Below are 15142 nucleotides of genomic sequence, written 5' to 3' on the forward strand. Positions count from 1 at the left end.
TTTTGGGAAAAGGCCACTTGAAATATTTAGAGCCTTTTGCTGGATTTGGGAATAGGAAAGCCACCCCTTTCCTTAGCCTTATATGTAAGTGTCCCCCAAGGAAAGCCAGTAGAGTCCTATGGCAAGGAGTTGTATATTGTGAAGTAGGACATATAAACTTATATATCTTAACAGTAAAACCCCCAAAGGTGTCGTTTTGCTGGAGAAAAGGTAATAGGGTTACCGACTGAAACCCTAGCCTGACTAACTTCTGAATGGGACTACATAACAGTACTGCAAGGTATCAAATTAGTCGTGGCATGAAACCAGACCTGATGCCCAGGTCAAATTGAATGTCACCTTTAAAGTTAGGCAACTTTTAGAAAGTTACCATTCTGTTCCCCAGTGATCCAGTGGCCTCACACTGGCTGGGACCCACCACCAGCTTTCTGCCTGGTTTTGGTGTGATGTGTACGAATCCCGGGCATAGGATCCAACACTGCATGGCAGGGAGATGTGTCACCTCCCCTTTGGAGGAAGAACTTCAGGGTGTTAACCCAAAAGGCGAGCTTCAACAGGTAAGCCGCCTTTGGTGGGAAAATGGTGAAAACACTCCCAAGTGGCTGCTCATTGTTCAGACAGACAAACTGCAGACAGGGACAGAGCAAGAAGGCCAGTGCCCAAATCAATTTTCCTGGGGGCGTGTAGCTCTCAAGTAGCCTCAGGGTAGGCTACCGAGTTCCTTACCTCCAACGTAGGGTCCTGACACCTTGAGAGTGGCCAGAATGTTGTTCACTAGGAGTGCCAGATGCCACACATCACCTGAAAGTCATCACCCAAAAGGAGGAGACATGATAGTACATTGACTAGTAACCGTGTGGTCCCCTGAAGGCACTTTAGAAGGATAAAAAAAAAAAGGCACCGCTGGCACCCTGGACCCTCAGACCATGCTGGATTTGGAAAGAGGAGCAAAGAAGGACTGCCCTGCTGCTCTTGGAATTGCACAAAGAGAGTCTGCACCATTTGCTGAATTACACCTGCTGCATGTTGGGCTAGCGAAGATTGGACTGTGCCTGTGGCTCCTTGCTCTGGGAAAAGTTGACCCCCCAGCCCTAGACCAGACTCGAAGGAAGACTCGAAGGAACCAGTTCCACGGACTATAGAGTTAAAGTAGACTAAACCGGCAAAATGCTAGCCACCGCAGAAGATGTGCTTCTAGCTGCCACTGAGATCTGTGAGAGACTGATCTTCGACAGCCAAAACTTGCACCAGAGACCACTGGGCCTGGGAGTGTCCTAAGAGTCTGAATTGGTCACTCCAGATGGACACTAGCCCCCACAATAGGATTTTGCCACAACCGTTGTACACAGAAACCAGAGCCCTAGCTGCTGCTGACCCCCGGAAAGAGGATCTTGTGGGTCACCATGCTCAGTGACCAAAGTCACCCACATCATCCGTGGACCGAGGAATCTCCACAAAGGCACTCCCATCGGCTACAAACCAACCAGAGCATGTTTTCATCCTGCATTCCCAGCATCAGGACCACATCATTATCATCTGTAAAATGCTTTAGTGGCCACATAACTGTCCAAGTCTACCCCACTGGCCCCCTAGACCTCTTGTCTTATTTGGCCACCCAAACCAGGCCGAAGTAGTAGTACTGACTTTTCACATTTTTTAAAAGTTTGCAAACTTTGTGTTGACCAGTGCTTGTTTGTGATTGAAATTAAACGTGATAAAATCTTTGAAAAATCATATCCCCGGAACCCTCCGGTTGATTTTGCTCATCTTAAATTCTTGAAATGCATAACAATACTTTCTATTTTTATAAATCGGTGTGGTTCTTTCGTGTTTGGTGAGTTTTTTATTTTGTTGTTTGGTACTGTTAAAGGCTTTACACTAAATTCCTTTGTTCAAGTTGTACCGCTCCTAAGCCATAGCTACCCAGGATTGAGCTTAAGGTTGTTCAAATAAGCCTGATTTGACCCAGTAAGGATTTTGTGAGTGCATTCCTCGATAAGGCCCCACAGCCATATCATATAATACACCCAGATCCTCACAAAAATGGATTGAGTGAAAATGTGTTTCGCAACCAAAAATGAGGTGTGTAGTTTATTTTCTTAGATAGCTCTTTGTATGAGAGGGTACACTTGAAATTCTTGTTGCGCTTATTAAAGGGGTGCAGTTTACATCTGGAGAAATGTTCGTTTTTAAAGGAAACAGGTGTGGTGCACAAGAAGACAAGTCCAATCCCCTGGGAAGCGGATTGGTTGAGAGGGTGATCAGATTGATAGGAGGATGTGTCTAGCTAGCCACCTTTAGCGGTTTATTGTTGAGAAGGTTATTAAGGAGATTCTGTGGCGGTATCATTCATTCATTCAACCTCAATGACTGGTATAGTTCCCTTGAAAACACTCAAAGGAAGGAAAGCATTTATGCTGGTTGCGCCAGAGTGGTTGAAATGTCGTTCAGGCTTGTGGGTTGTGAAATGTAAAAGGAGAATGTGGCTAGGAACAGAGTGGAAGAGAAACAAGATGAATCCTGATCACAATATAACTCTTTACTTTGTGCAAACAGGAGGGTATTGGTATAGGTGCGAAGCTTGAGATCAAACTTTCCTGCCTGTCAGAAAATGTGATCCCATACTTGGTCTTAATCTGCAGTGTGGGTGTGGAGGGAGGCAGATGGTGAAACAAAACTGTTGTAAACTGTCGTAATTTCGATGGAATGACAACGATGGATTAACCACCAGTGAGAGTCAGAGGGCTGGTATTGCTAGAGGTCCAGTAAGGGGCCACGATAATGGTGTGGTCAGCAAACAAGTCTACAGGGGTACTCTCATCAGAAGACGCCCTGTGTAGATGAAGAATTATGTTTGACCTGCTACGATTTTATATTCTTTTGCTTTTTGTTAATTCTTGCATAGTTTTTTCTCTTAAGGGGTATATCACAGTGTGCCTTTGTCATGTTTGAAATAGGAAGGTGTCCTATGTCATAAGTGTCTTCATGCTTGTGGCCCGTATGAGTGTCTCAGGCTGCCGCAGCCTGCCTGCTTTCGGACTGCAATCTTGAGAGGGCGCACAATGCTTTCTGTATCGAATGCTTTTAGGAGCTCAGGAAGTGAATGTGACAGTGTGATGACTAAGTGTACTTTTCAGATGTAAAATTGTCCCTTATGCATTCCAATGAAGCACTTCCAATAAGGCAGAATGATACACCAAACAACCATTGGAATGCCAGAGGGTAATGTTCCTTTGTGTAGAGCCAAGCCTCACTCAAGGTGTGTTTTAAGGAATTGGTAACAGAAAAGGCCTTGCGGACAAGCTTTGCTGTCCAGCCAGACTTCCAGTCCTTTGAAGATCAGCAGTTACAGTGAACAGCGCAAACTTAAGTCTCCTCCTGTTATCACCTCACACGTGATTAGGACATGTGCTCCCCTTAAAGTGCCGGCTCCCTGTTTTCCTGGTACTGAGAGGGAGGTCTGCGGGTGTGCTCGCTCCTTCTCCCAGAACACTGCTCATGAGTCAGAAGGGTGCCCTGCTGCCCCTGTCCTGTATCTTTGCTTTGTGTCAGGGTCCAGGGAAGCTTGCACTGCTGCTCCGCATGCCCTGCCTCTATTCTGTGCTACTGAAGCTTGTTAAAAAATACATGAGTCAGAATCTCTGATACTGTCGATGATAATTTTCTTCTGAATGGCATTTCCTATGAACGCATGAAAGGATATCTGCAATACTGAATTATTTTTTCCTTTTCCATTTTGTGTTTAGCATTTTCAGTGTGTTACTTAGAGATGTAGCTTAAAAAATGTGACATTGGAAACGATTTTCCATTATAAACGTTAAAAGTGCTAAAAAACAGAAATACCCCTGGTGGCAAGCAGAATCAATATAATATATATATTTACATTACGTATTTTCTAAGCTAAGTAGCGGCTTATACCTTTCCCTCTGCTTCCTTTCTCTCTGCCATCAGCAGCAACATTCATGTTCTAGAGTTGGGAAACAATAAAAAATATTACTTAATGGTAATGAGCAGTTTCATTTAATGTGAACAAAGGGTTTAACGCTCATGCGAGACAAAGTTCCTAAATTATAGAACTATCTAATTTATATGTACACGTATAAAAGAAAACACTTTTTTCCGGGCGATTACTTATTGATTGTAAAGTGCCATTACTTCAGGTGACGAGGTGCCTAATTTAAGATATTGTTTCTGATTTCTTAAAAGCAAACGCAGAAAACGAAGGAGATTACCGAGGATTTGGAACTCGCCATTCTAAAGACCCGCCAGTGCATGACTGAGCTGCGAAGAGAAGTAAGTAGAATTACATTAATGACGCACGCATTTTAAGATGCGTCTAAAATGTATTCTGTTCCATTCAAGTGTTTCTAAGCCCTAGACCTACAGAAAGCATCTACGTCACTTCCCGGATAATCTCTAGCATGCGCCTGTCCATATACGACCCATCGTTTTTGTCTATCTTAGGTAACTCGTTTAGTCAATGACTGAATGATACTCCCCTCAGTACTATGTCTGCATGCAAGTATCGTATGCTGTGTAACAAACGCCAAGTGCTTATGTATTGTAACTGTTCTTATGTAAAGCATTCTGTCACCTATTTGAGCCTTGTTCATGTTACATAAAATGAAGAAATGCCATTATACCTAATTTGCAAATCTGCTCCTCAATAAAAATATTGTAGAAAATGTTGTGCCTGATCAACTACTTGAATCGCAGTTACCCTGTTTTCATCCTACATTTAAATCCTTCATAGAACTCTTCAAATAACCTGTCCGTTATAACCAAGTTTATCTTCTGCGCTAATAGTATTCATTTAAAAACCAAGGGATTCTCAGCAGGTGAGACTCGCTTAATTCATTTCTATAGTCCATCCTCGTGGTGAATATGAGCAGACTTGCTGTTCTTCAGTCACTGAAGATTTTGTTTTTAGGTCTCGCCTGCATTTAGCTTTGGCGTTTTTTAGGTCTCGCCTGGCGTTAGCAGTGCTCATGCGCTACTCTCCCATGGCGAGGGCCTTTGGGAATCAATACCAAGCGCGCACGTGGTGGGACAGAAGATGTGCACGCGGGGACTGGATGCTTTACTGGCAGCGTGACACTCTAGGGTCTTTTTTTTTGGCTCGGCTGCACTGCTCCTGACGGCGGACTCGGCATAAAACTTAAGCTTTTATGCATGAGGACTCTGCTTCAAAGGTATGCTTTTGACGGGTCTGGGCTGAGGTTTGGTTGCGCGTGAGATGCCTGGTCGGCGGCAAGCGCCTATTTGTATCGGCCGTGCGGGTGATATACTTGCCTTCCGGCTCTACCCCCTACACATGCACCTATTTGTATCGGCCATGTGGGTAATATACTTGCCTTCCGGCTCTACCCCCAGTGCGCCCCCCTCCTTTTGGTTGTGATGCAGAGTGAGGTACAAGGGGAGAAGTGCAGTTTATGCGAGTACCCAAACAAAGTTTCCGTGCCCCGGATTGCACACCTGCCTCTAGTCTATGCGCATCAGGGTTGGCCCCGGTCGGAGTGCCTTCTGTAAGTGACGGCGAAGGTGTCAGACCGATGTCCCTATGTAATGCAGAGGTAGCCTGCTCCCGCAGTGAGCCCCAGGGACTAGCATGCATCGGCACACACTGGCAGGCTGCCAGGCACCGTGAATGAACGATTTGTGCCCGTGGGCCGCATCAGGGAGACATTCCGCCCCCAGTGAGCCTCGCGTGTCATTGCAGTTGCTGGTTTTCACAGCCCTGATGATGCCTAGTTTCCGAGCCCTGGCACGACCGAGAGAGCAGGTGTGAGGTCATAAGGGGTGTTACACCAGTAGGTTTGGACATGCAGCATGCGCAGGTTAGGTGCACCCCCACCCGCTTCCCCAGGCTAGCACCAGTTCCATACTGGAGAACGCTGCGCTCTTCTAGGCATTCTACCTTCCTTTCCCAGCACCGATCTGGTCGTGGCAAGCACTTCTGATGCCTACTGTGTTGTGAGATGGGCACCACTGTCACGCTCCCTGCAGTGCTGTAAGACCCGCCCACAGTGAGCGGCGTGTTCTGTGCACTGTGTGCATTACACGGACTGGGAGATGCCACCAAGCAGGGTGTTGCACGTCTGTTCGAAGTCAAGTCGCCGCTACTCCATTAACTGAAGCGCCGCTCCTTTGGTTCAGAAGAGGCCTTACACAGGAGGGTAGCCCCTGTAGAGGGGCTGTAGCGACCTGGGCAAAAAGCGGGCCTTTCATGCATGGAGGCGGGGGGTACTGAAGTCCGTACGTGTGGTGTAGGGGGTGCAGCAGTCCCTGGGTGTAGTTCAGGGGGTGCACCAGTCCCTAGTTGTGGTGCAGGGGATGCTGCAGTCCCTAGGTGTGGTGCAGGGGGTGCTGCAGTCCCTAGGTGTGGTGCACGACAGGCCATTCCATCACTGTTGCACCCAGCTATATATACACAACAACCAACATACACCTAAAACCAGCCATGACTTTTGGCTTTATCAATAATCGTTAGGTGTTTAGGATAAAGCATTGTACAAGAGTAACATGCCACACTGAAAAAAAAGAGAAAGAAACCAACATCCTAAAACAAAGGCTAACATTTTTAGGGAATGTAAAATTCAATAAAAAAAGAGAAATATATACTAAATCACCAACGTGGATTACCTTAACAGTTTTTGCATTAATTGTTCAGAAATCGATCAGTGTTTTTACTGGTTAGGGAAAGGACAATGGTATAGGGGCCGATAGGAACTGTTTAATGTCTATTATTAATTGATCCTGAATTCTGGATGGAATTGGCCCATTTAAAGCCCTGCTACTCTCTATGCCTGTCTGAATGGAAACTGCCGTAGGTGGTGATAGCATTCAGTTTAACAAAGTCCATTATTTACCACAATACAAATGCGGTTAATTAACTCACTCCTCCCTCCTCCCTCCTCCCTCCTCCCTCCTCCCTCCTCCCTCCTCCCTCCTCCCTCCTCTCTCCCCACAACTCCCTCTCCATGTTTGTTTTTTGGTTTTGTTTTGATTTTTTTTTTAAATGACAGGAAGGGAATCCTATTACTCTTCCATGTGTCTCTGCTGCTGTCTCGCTCCAAGCATTACATTGCAGCTGCCTGTGAACCCAGCTCGGGAATAGGAAGGAGCAATGGGGATGGCTTCTCCCAGTGCTGTCTACAGACATTAACCACTGCTACACTACAAGGTATTTCTAGCGCACTCTTCTCTTTGTCTTACACCGTGCTGCAGCAATTGCACTCTAAAGTGCTTTAAATAATTTTACAAATCTGCATGAGCTACACTCCAGGCTAGCCGATTGGTGCTCCACCCACTTCCCCTCTCATCTCTCCCACACTCCCACTATACACACTCAACTCCCAATACCACCGTCCTCTATCCCCCCTCCCTCACCACCTCTCTCCTCTATATACTTCCTACTCATACATACTACCTTCCTTTACCTCCTTACACTGCATTACTTCCCCTCTCACCTCCCCCCACCCCACAAATTGTAAAGGGTGTGACTGTCTGATTGTGTTGTCGCACACATTAATTTTGGGTGATGCTGTCTGCTACGTACATTGTGTGGCCTTGGGTGGTGCACACATTGTGAATGGTGCTGCCAGTGCTCTGGTCGCATGATGCTGCAGGCACACGTTGTGAAGTGAGTTCACTGCCTCAGATTGCAGGAGTGCTCAAGTTTTGTGGTGCTGGCGGTGCATACATTTTTACGTGGCGCTGACACTTTTTCCAGTAAGGCCGCACTGGAAGCCTTGCAGGACAGCTGCCAGTTACAAATTGTCTGCCACATGTGTTGCAGGCGCACTTCAGCCGTGCGGCCGCCTTCAAAAACAAGCATTTCAAATGCAATAGGTCTCGCCTTTCATTAAGTTAAATCCATTTGCTATGCTATATAATACCATTAGCAAAGCAAACGGCTTTAACTTAATCAAAGGCGAGACCTATTGCATTTTCAACGCTTGTTTCTAAAGTGTACACCAATAATTACAGTGGACTTTGAGTCGGGCCATTGCTTATCATTGGTTGGTTTTCTTGGCAATCTTGACTGCTTGCTTCTTATTCCAGTAGCGTTCTTCACTTTGTGTTTTCCCTCCCTTGGAGAACAGCTACTTTAGCATCCTTTTGATAAGATGACATGTATCCTTCCATTGATTACATTAAGGGAACCATAGTTCTTCCCCATCTTATCTATTGGTCCATCCTGGGCCACTCAGCCGAATTTCAGTTTTGTCTCTGTTTTTCCATTTCTCTTTCTCCTCTACCCTTCCCTGCTCACTTCTGCCCCACGCCTTTTAATAACTTACAGTTGCATCAGCCTGCTCCTCGGTTGTTCCCTACCCTGTCCTGTGGTTAGATAGCCACCATCAGGATGGGTCCAGCTAAGCAGCAAAAAAAGCGACCATTGCAGCATCACGACGCATGCGTTGACATGTGTGGTGATGCATACATGTTTATACCTTACAGTGGGGCTGGCATTATCTTTCTTATTTCCTGATGCTGTTTAGCCAACGCCAAAGTTTTGACAAACCACTTTATAAAGTGACGCTTATTTGCCAGTGCTTGTTTAATGGCGTGATCACGTGGTTGATGTATTTGTGTGTATCTTTGTTTGAAAGAGAAAATGAACCCAGGGCGTTTGTTTGCCTTTTTATGCCAGTGTATTATAGGTGGTACAACATCTTCATTAACATGAAAGATGGATATTCAGAAGAAACAGAAGATGAGAGTAGTGCAAATACAACAGATAAATGTTTAGTATATAAAAAAAGGAATTATACTTTTTTGTATGACGTCCCTTGAAATCTAAAGCTGTTCTTCAAAATATACTGAAACATATTTACCTATGCATATCTGCATAAATATCTTTTGTTTATGATATGCTTTGAAACGAGCAAACTTCTAACCAGCTACAATCAAATTCGAGTAGGAGGCAGGGGACTCTTGAAAATGGCGAGGGGTCAGGGAGAAAATAAGGATAAGCTGAAGAGAGGGTCACGCGGGACAAATTGTAGTAATTTGAGCAGAACAACAAGCCTCATAAGCCGTGTGCACTACTACTGGAATTATGTGGCAATGAAAGATCAAATTAGATGTCATCATCATGCACAGTTAAAGGCAAATTGCGGATCATATTCAGTGGCATTATTTTGCCATTTTAGCACACATAGGTATTAATATAACATGTACTCCAATGCTGCAGCAAATACAGTGGTTTTGTTAACATTAAAGCAAAGCACATTCAGCAGGCACTTTCTAAACAGATTATTTACTAACAATGAATGGCTGTGTCTACTATGAATGCACACAAACCCTATTCCAGAGTGTAATCATTTGGGTAAAACATGTTCAAAGTTGTAATGTGCAGGAAAGCAAACCTCTAATAAAAGGTTTACCTGTTTTATTATGCACAAACCAGTCCTATTCTTGAACAGGTCTTGTAGAATGCTGTGTCAGCGTATTATGTGGCCATACTAAAAACTATCTCAGTGCCCCTATTAAAACTAAACTCTGTTCCAGAGCAATACTGGGCATTACCAGGATGATTCTTAACGAACAATATTTAAAAAATGTGAAATCTACTCAACACATAGTTTTACTTATATAACTGCAGCGGACTCCTGGCTTTGAGATATTTTTAGAACTCGTAAAACCCATGTCTACTTTGCTTCCCTAAACTTAATGTTGCGTTATCTCATACAACTTTTTTCATGTTGTTCCCCTCTCTATCTTGCTAGAGCGACCTCCTTCAAAATAAAGGCTCGACTTAAAGAAGATAGTTGCTGGAGTGAATTGCAGGGGATGACCGTCTAGGTTGCATTCTTTAAATTAGACTATTCCAGATACTAAAGGGTGCAAAAATATAGGTGAGGCCATCACCTTACCTTTCCCTGCATCCTACTTCAACATATTGCCTGAGCCAGAAGGCCACAAAGTTGAAGATCGCTGGCTAGTTGCAGTGGTGGCTGGCTTAAATGAAAAATGGTGCGGCACGAAGGCACACGACTAAATTCCGGAGAACGACCGGTGCAGCACTTCTGTTTGCTGTCCACGAGCAAGAAAAGAAAGGTCTTCCCTTCTGCTCATGGATCGCAACTCCAACAAATCCTGGAGCTGTTTTCATTCTGTGAAAGCAGCTCCAGGGTTGGTGGGAGCAGGCTCACCTAGAGCTTCCTCAGAGGCTGGAGCCCTGTGCCATCAATCCCCAGGCTGTTTCACAGCCTTTGGATTGCTGGGTCTACAGTGCGCTAGTCTGGCTGGTCGTTGCAAGGTGGCCGGCCAACCCGACATACACATTGTAGGCCAGTACTGTCATCCTGCATCTGCAGGATTCAGCCCCGTCCCCACTCTCGCACTGTACATAGCATGAGCCGATGTAGAGACAAATAAATAAAATTGCATTGAGATGTCATTTTATTTGTCTTTGCCTACAGCGCTCGCAGCAGGCGTGGCGCCACTCGTCCACTTCTGATAGGGAGCCGCCCCCTGGCCAGTTGCCTGAAAGACGAAGGCAGTGAGAGAGGATAGGCTGGGGCCCTGGACAGTGAGCCCCATTTTTGTAACACATAAATCCTTACTTTGTACCCCCACTTATTCACGGTGGTGGCTAAAGGGGTCATAGACCAGAGTTCTACAGAGGAACAGCAATCCTTAAGCCCAGTCTCTTCTACCCTCCAAATCACTTTTTACAGGGTGAAAAAGATGCAAAATCAGGCAAGGTTGTCTGTAACCAAGATTACAGTTGCCTCAGTGTGTTTGTTTATTTCTTTTGGGGCCAATTGTTTGCGTATTTGTGGAAAAAATGGTGGATATTGATTGATCAGTTCAGCAATTGACCAATTAGGTGACTGAGCAAGTGTTGAATTTGGGTTGTTTGGTCTTTTCAAACAGAGATGTAGCGGGATTAGGAACTGATGAGACGTAGCTTTAAAAGATGCATGTCAGATTTACCTTGAAGAAATCGGACAGCCTGAGGTTGCATGGAGCACAATATGCATGTAAAGGGGATTTGTGTTTGAAATCATGTGCCAGTTTTTATCGAACATAAAGGTTTCTTAATTGTAACCATATAAAACTCAAACCGTTTAAAAAAAGAGCACTCTCTTGGCACATAAGACAATATGTTAAATACATGCCAACAGGCCTGATTCAGATGCTATACTCTGATGTTTTTTAATCCCAAAATAGCTTTATTTTAGCTGTAGCCTACCTAAAATCTCCAAAGCTTCCATGTGCGTCAATAGGGAAAAAAACTCAATTTTTTTTCTAAATCTTCCTCTTATTAGGTTCAAAATGTTGCCATGTATGATGTTAAATGTTTGTTATGATTTTTAAAATATGTTACACGACGGCGTACATCTTGACTATTGTCTCAGATCAGTTGTCCCTTGACCTTGTTGTCTGCCTTAAGACCTTAGACTCTCAAACACAACAGCTCTGACCTACCGAGGATCATTTTTTCCTGTGGGTTTACTCAAAGGCAAGACAGAAACTCCAGCTTTTTCCAGTTTTTTTTAATTCTCGATGGTCAGACTTTTGTATTCGCTCCTTAAGAAGGGCTTTTCAGTACTTGGAAACAATTGTATGCTTGTGATTGATGAGCAGTGATCATGGACGATAACTCCACCCACTACTGTCTACTAGCAAGGAGCATCAGGAGAGCTCTTTGGAGTTATATGGATCATCTGCCCACATGGTCTTAAGTATCAAGTCCTTAGACAGAACATAGTAAGAGATCAGCACTTGGTCGGGTACGCCATGTTGGAGGGCCTGCTTTTTGCTCGCAGTGCTGTTCTATTGCTGAACTGCTGAGATCTGAACTACTCTTTAGCTTTACAATGATGTTCTGATATTGCCCTGTGCTTTGCTTAACAGGATGGTTATGCTGATCAGTGATGTGCTGGTTACTGTGAGGTGAAAAGGAAAGATGTTTAGACTGCAAATAAAGACTACACCACTGCAATAAATCTGCTTCTTCGTGAACAGTTTTTAGTCTGACCAGAAACCTAGATCTTTAACAGTCCTGCTAATTTGTGGTCTGGGGTACCCGGCAGAAAGGAATATGTGGCAAAATAAATACTGGCTTTGTTCCTTTAAGAGCAAGCATGCTGATCCTGGCCCATTTTAATGTCCTCAAGGCACTCCCTGATCTCATCCTATCCTCTAGCACTGCGCTCCTCCCGGCCGGTTGTGATGGGCATCTTCTTCCCTGTTTAAACCTTTTATTGGATGTTTTTTTCCAAAATAATGAGAAATAAGAGACTGTAGATGTAGTAAAATACACAGGTTCGTTAACCTTTTACAAACATATAATATAACAACAACTACAATTCCTTCAGACATCTAATAGTACTCCATTGTACTTTTCAGGGACTCTTAAATTCACCCCCTGTTGTAAGTCACTCTACAGCGAAGTATCATCTGTCATGCTTTTCTAATCATTTTGGCCCACATGCATCATTGTTTCATTTTGCACTTCCTAATTTGCGATTTTTAGCGAATCGCAAATTAGGAAATGCAAAATGGGATGCATGTACATGTTCTCAAAATATTTGAGAATCGGTAAAAATCGCAATTTTTACAGATTCTCAAATATTATGCGATTAGCAAAGTGCGAATTCGCAATTCCCATTCATTCCTATGGGCTAAAATGCCCATAGGAATGAATGGGAATTGCGAATTCGCACTTTGCTAATCGCAAATCCTGATTGCATTTCAAGGGTGGAGAGGGGGGTTCAAATGACCCCCCCCTGCACCCATGAAATGTTGTTTTCGCATCATGTTGCACACACACACATGTCCTAAGGACATGTGTGTCCGTAACATGAATGTGTAAAAAATGCTTTTGCAGCGTTTTTAACACTTTTTGCAAATTTACCGAGTGGTTCAACCACTCGGTAAATTTGACATTCTAATTGCGAATTCGCAATTATAAAAGTAATCATGCATTGCTTTTAAGAAATCTCAGATTTGCGATTTCTTAAAAGCAATCGCATTTTTAGAAATCGCAAAAATGTGCGATTTCTAAAAATGCTTGATGCATTCCAAAAAGCATTTTTGGAATCGCAAACGGCCGATTTTAAGGAATCGCACCGTTTGCGACTCCAAAAATGCTTGATGCATGTGCCCCTTTATTCTAGGGATTTGATGCCTTGTCTTCAGTTGGGCCATACTTTATTTCTTGTTTTGATATCAGTTTACAGAACTGTGATTTTATCAAAACATATTTTTATTTTGCTACATGTTAGTGTACAAAAAGTGCTTACTTTATAACAATCATCCAGAGGAGTCTGACCTTTATAAAAAAAAAACAGAGGCTTGCAAAGAAAAGATTGCATCTAGCATCATTACATTTCTCTTTTACTTCACAGCACTGCAGGAGCATGACTCCTGCAGACCACCTGGGCTGTGCATTTTTTAGGTCACGAACCTGCTGTGGGGAAGACACAAATAAATAGAGATTGAAGTGTGGATCCGCAACAAAGCTGGTGAAAGGGAGCACTCCTACTGACCTCCTTATCCAGTGGCGCTCTCCACCTTGGCTGGAGAAACTGGTGGCAGTGGATTGGGACTTTGTCAAATTTGTCAACTGTTGGGAGGCAACCACAAGCCTCCATGGAGACGGCGTATACCAAACTGGATAAAGTAGAAATGGTGGATTTTGCATCCAAATTGTGCCAGGGGTGATCACGTTTGTGGAGGTGAAGATTCGACCTAAATAGAGGACCAACAGCTGTAGCTGGAGTGGTTAAGACCTTCTGAGTTCTTGTCTTGAAGTAACAGATCGAGCAACTAGAGAACTCGAGGAGGTCTCAGTATGTGGGGATTCTGGGATGGCCGGAGATTGAGATATTGCTACAATGATTTAAATTTTCCTCCACTAAAAAGTACTTCTTGGCCTCACAGTGGAGCTATACTGTTAACCCAAGGCCATTTTGCTTATTCATTTTTTTTTTTAGAAAATGGAAATGCTTGTGCATCAGTTAATGAACTAGTATTAATCATCATTGATCTCTGCTGGGGTGACAGTCATTGGAAATAGGAGTACATCTTCTGCTTCTTGTGGAACGAACCTCACTTTAAGAAGAACCATTGGTTTAATATGATCCGGAGATTTTGATATTAGGCTATAATTTAAGCAGCACATTCTAGTCCTGCTACCGGAGACGATTAGTAACTGTCGGTGCTCGCATCAGCCAAATAGCTGCCCTTCTTGGCAATTATGTATTCATGTCATACTGTTGTAGCAGTCCTTTCCAAACTGCATGCTTTTTCCTTTATATTCTGTTCTAAAGGTATTAAATGCTTTTCATTTCAGAGCTGCTGCCTTCTGGAGCGGTTAAATGGAGTTTTGAAAATCAAAACAGGTTTACAAATATCTATCTGGTCTTTTAACGAGAAGAGAATGAAGTGCCTTTATGGTAGATGATCAGTTCCTTTTTATTTTTACAGATGTACAGGAAATCTTAAAAGCCTTGAAAAAAAGAAGCAGAGTATTCGACTTAGTGCCTTTATTTCTAAAGGGAAGATGAGGGAAATAATTGGCTATTACGGATGGTGGTTTTAGTGGATGTGCCTGTTCCCTCTGGAAATGGACATCGGTGCTGGGTATTCGATAACGCGCTCTTGTTAGAGACGACCATGTTTACAGCATTCTACGTATATTAGTATTGCTTTAAAACGTATTTCAGCTGCAAGAAAAACACAGGAAACACTTTAAAGCCTGGGGATATGACTCATGCGATACAAATAGGGTATGCAACACCCAGAAAAGACCTCTAGAGTTCCTTGCTTGGGGGAGATAGTTGCTGTCTTCATGCCTTGCGTGCTGCGGCACATGGTTCACTGAGACCCTTGCCGTGAAATACTAAACATGGTGAGTTGGTTTGGCAAATAGGGGAACGTGTGCCCGGCATTGTAGCAAAAACACTTTGTAATTTGGATTTAAAGGCAACAATCTGGTTCATTTATATACTCAAACTCCATAGGAAACTGCCTATCTCTTTGCATAGTTTTTGTTGGAATAAGGCAAGTGGTGTCAGGGAGCCTTCACCCCTGTATTTGAAGGGCAGATTAGCGGGTGGCCATAGAGTCAGCTTATCCACTACTAAATGATGAAGCATGACACCTGAAAGGGTGTGTGAGG

At 43.7% G+C, this 15142-nt stretch overlaps 1 protein-coding gene across 1 annotated transcript in view; it reads left to right on the forward strand.

Moving 5' to 3' along the window:
• CTNNAL1 (catenin alpha like 1) overlaps window positions 1–15142 on the forward strand; it is a 974420-nt gene that overhangs the window by 592779 nt on the left and 366499 nt on the right. The window contains exon 8 of the mRNA XM_086965342.1: window positions 4207–4293. Within this exon, the coding sequence (XP_086821468.1) occupies window positions 4207–4293 (87 nt within the window). The remainder of the gene's footprint in view (window positions 1–4206; window positions 4294–15142) is intronic.

The sequence above is a fragment of the Lissotriton vulgaris genome, chromosome 4_1 (assembly GCF_964263255.1).
Source record: "Lissotriton vulgaris chromosome 4_1, aLisVul1.2, whole genome shotgun sequence".
Lineage (NCBI taxonomy): Eukaryota > Metazoa > Chordata > Amphibia > Caudata > Salamandridae > Lissotriton > Lissotriton vulgaris.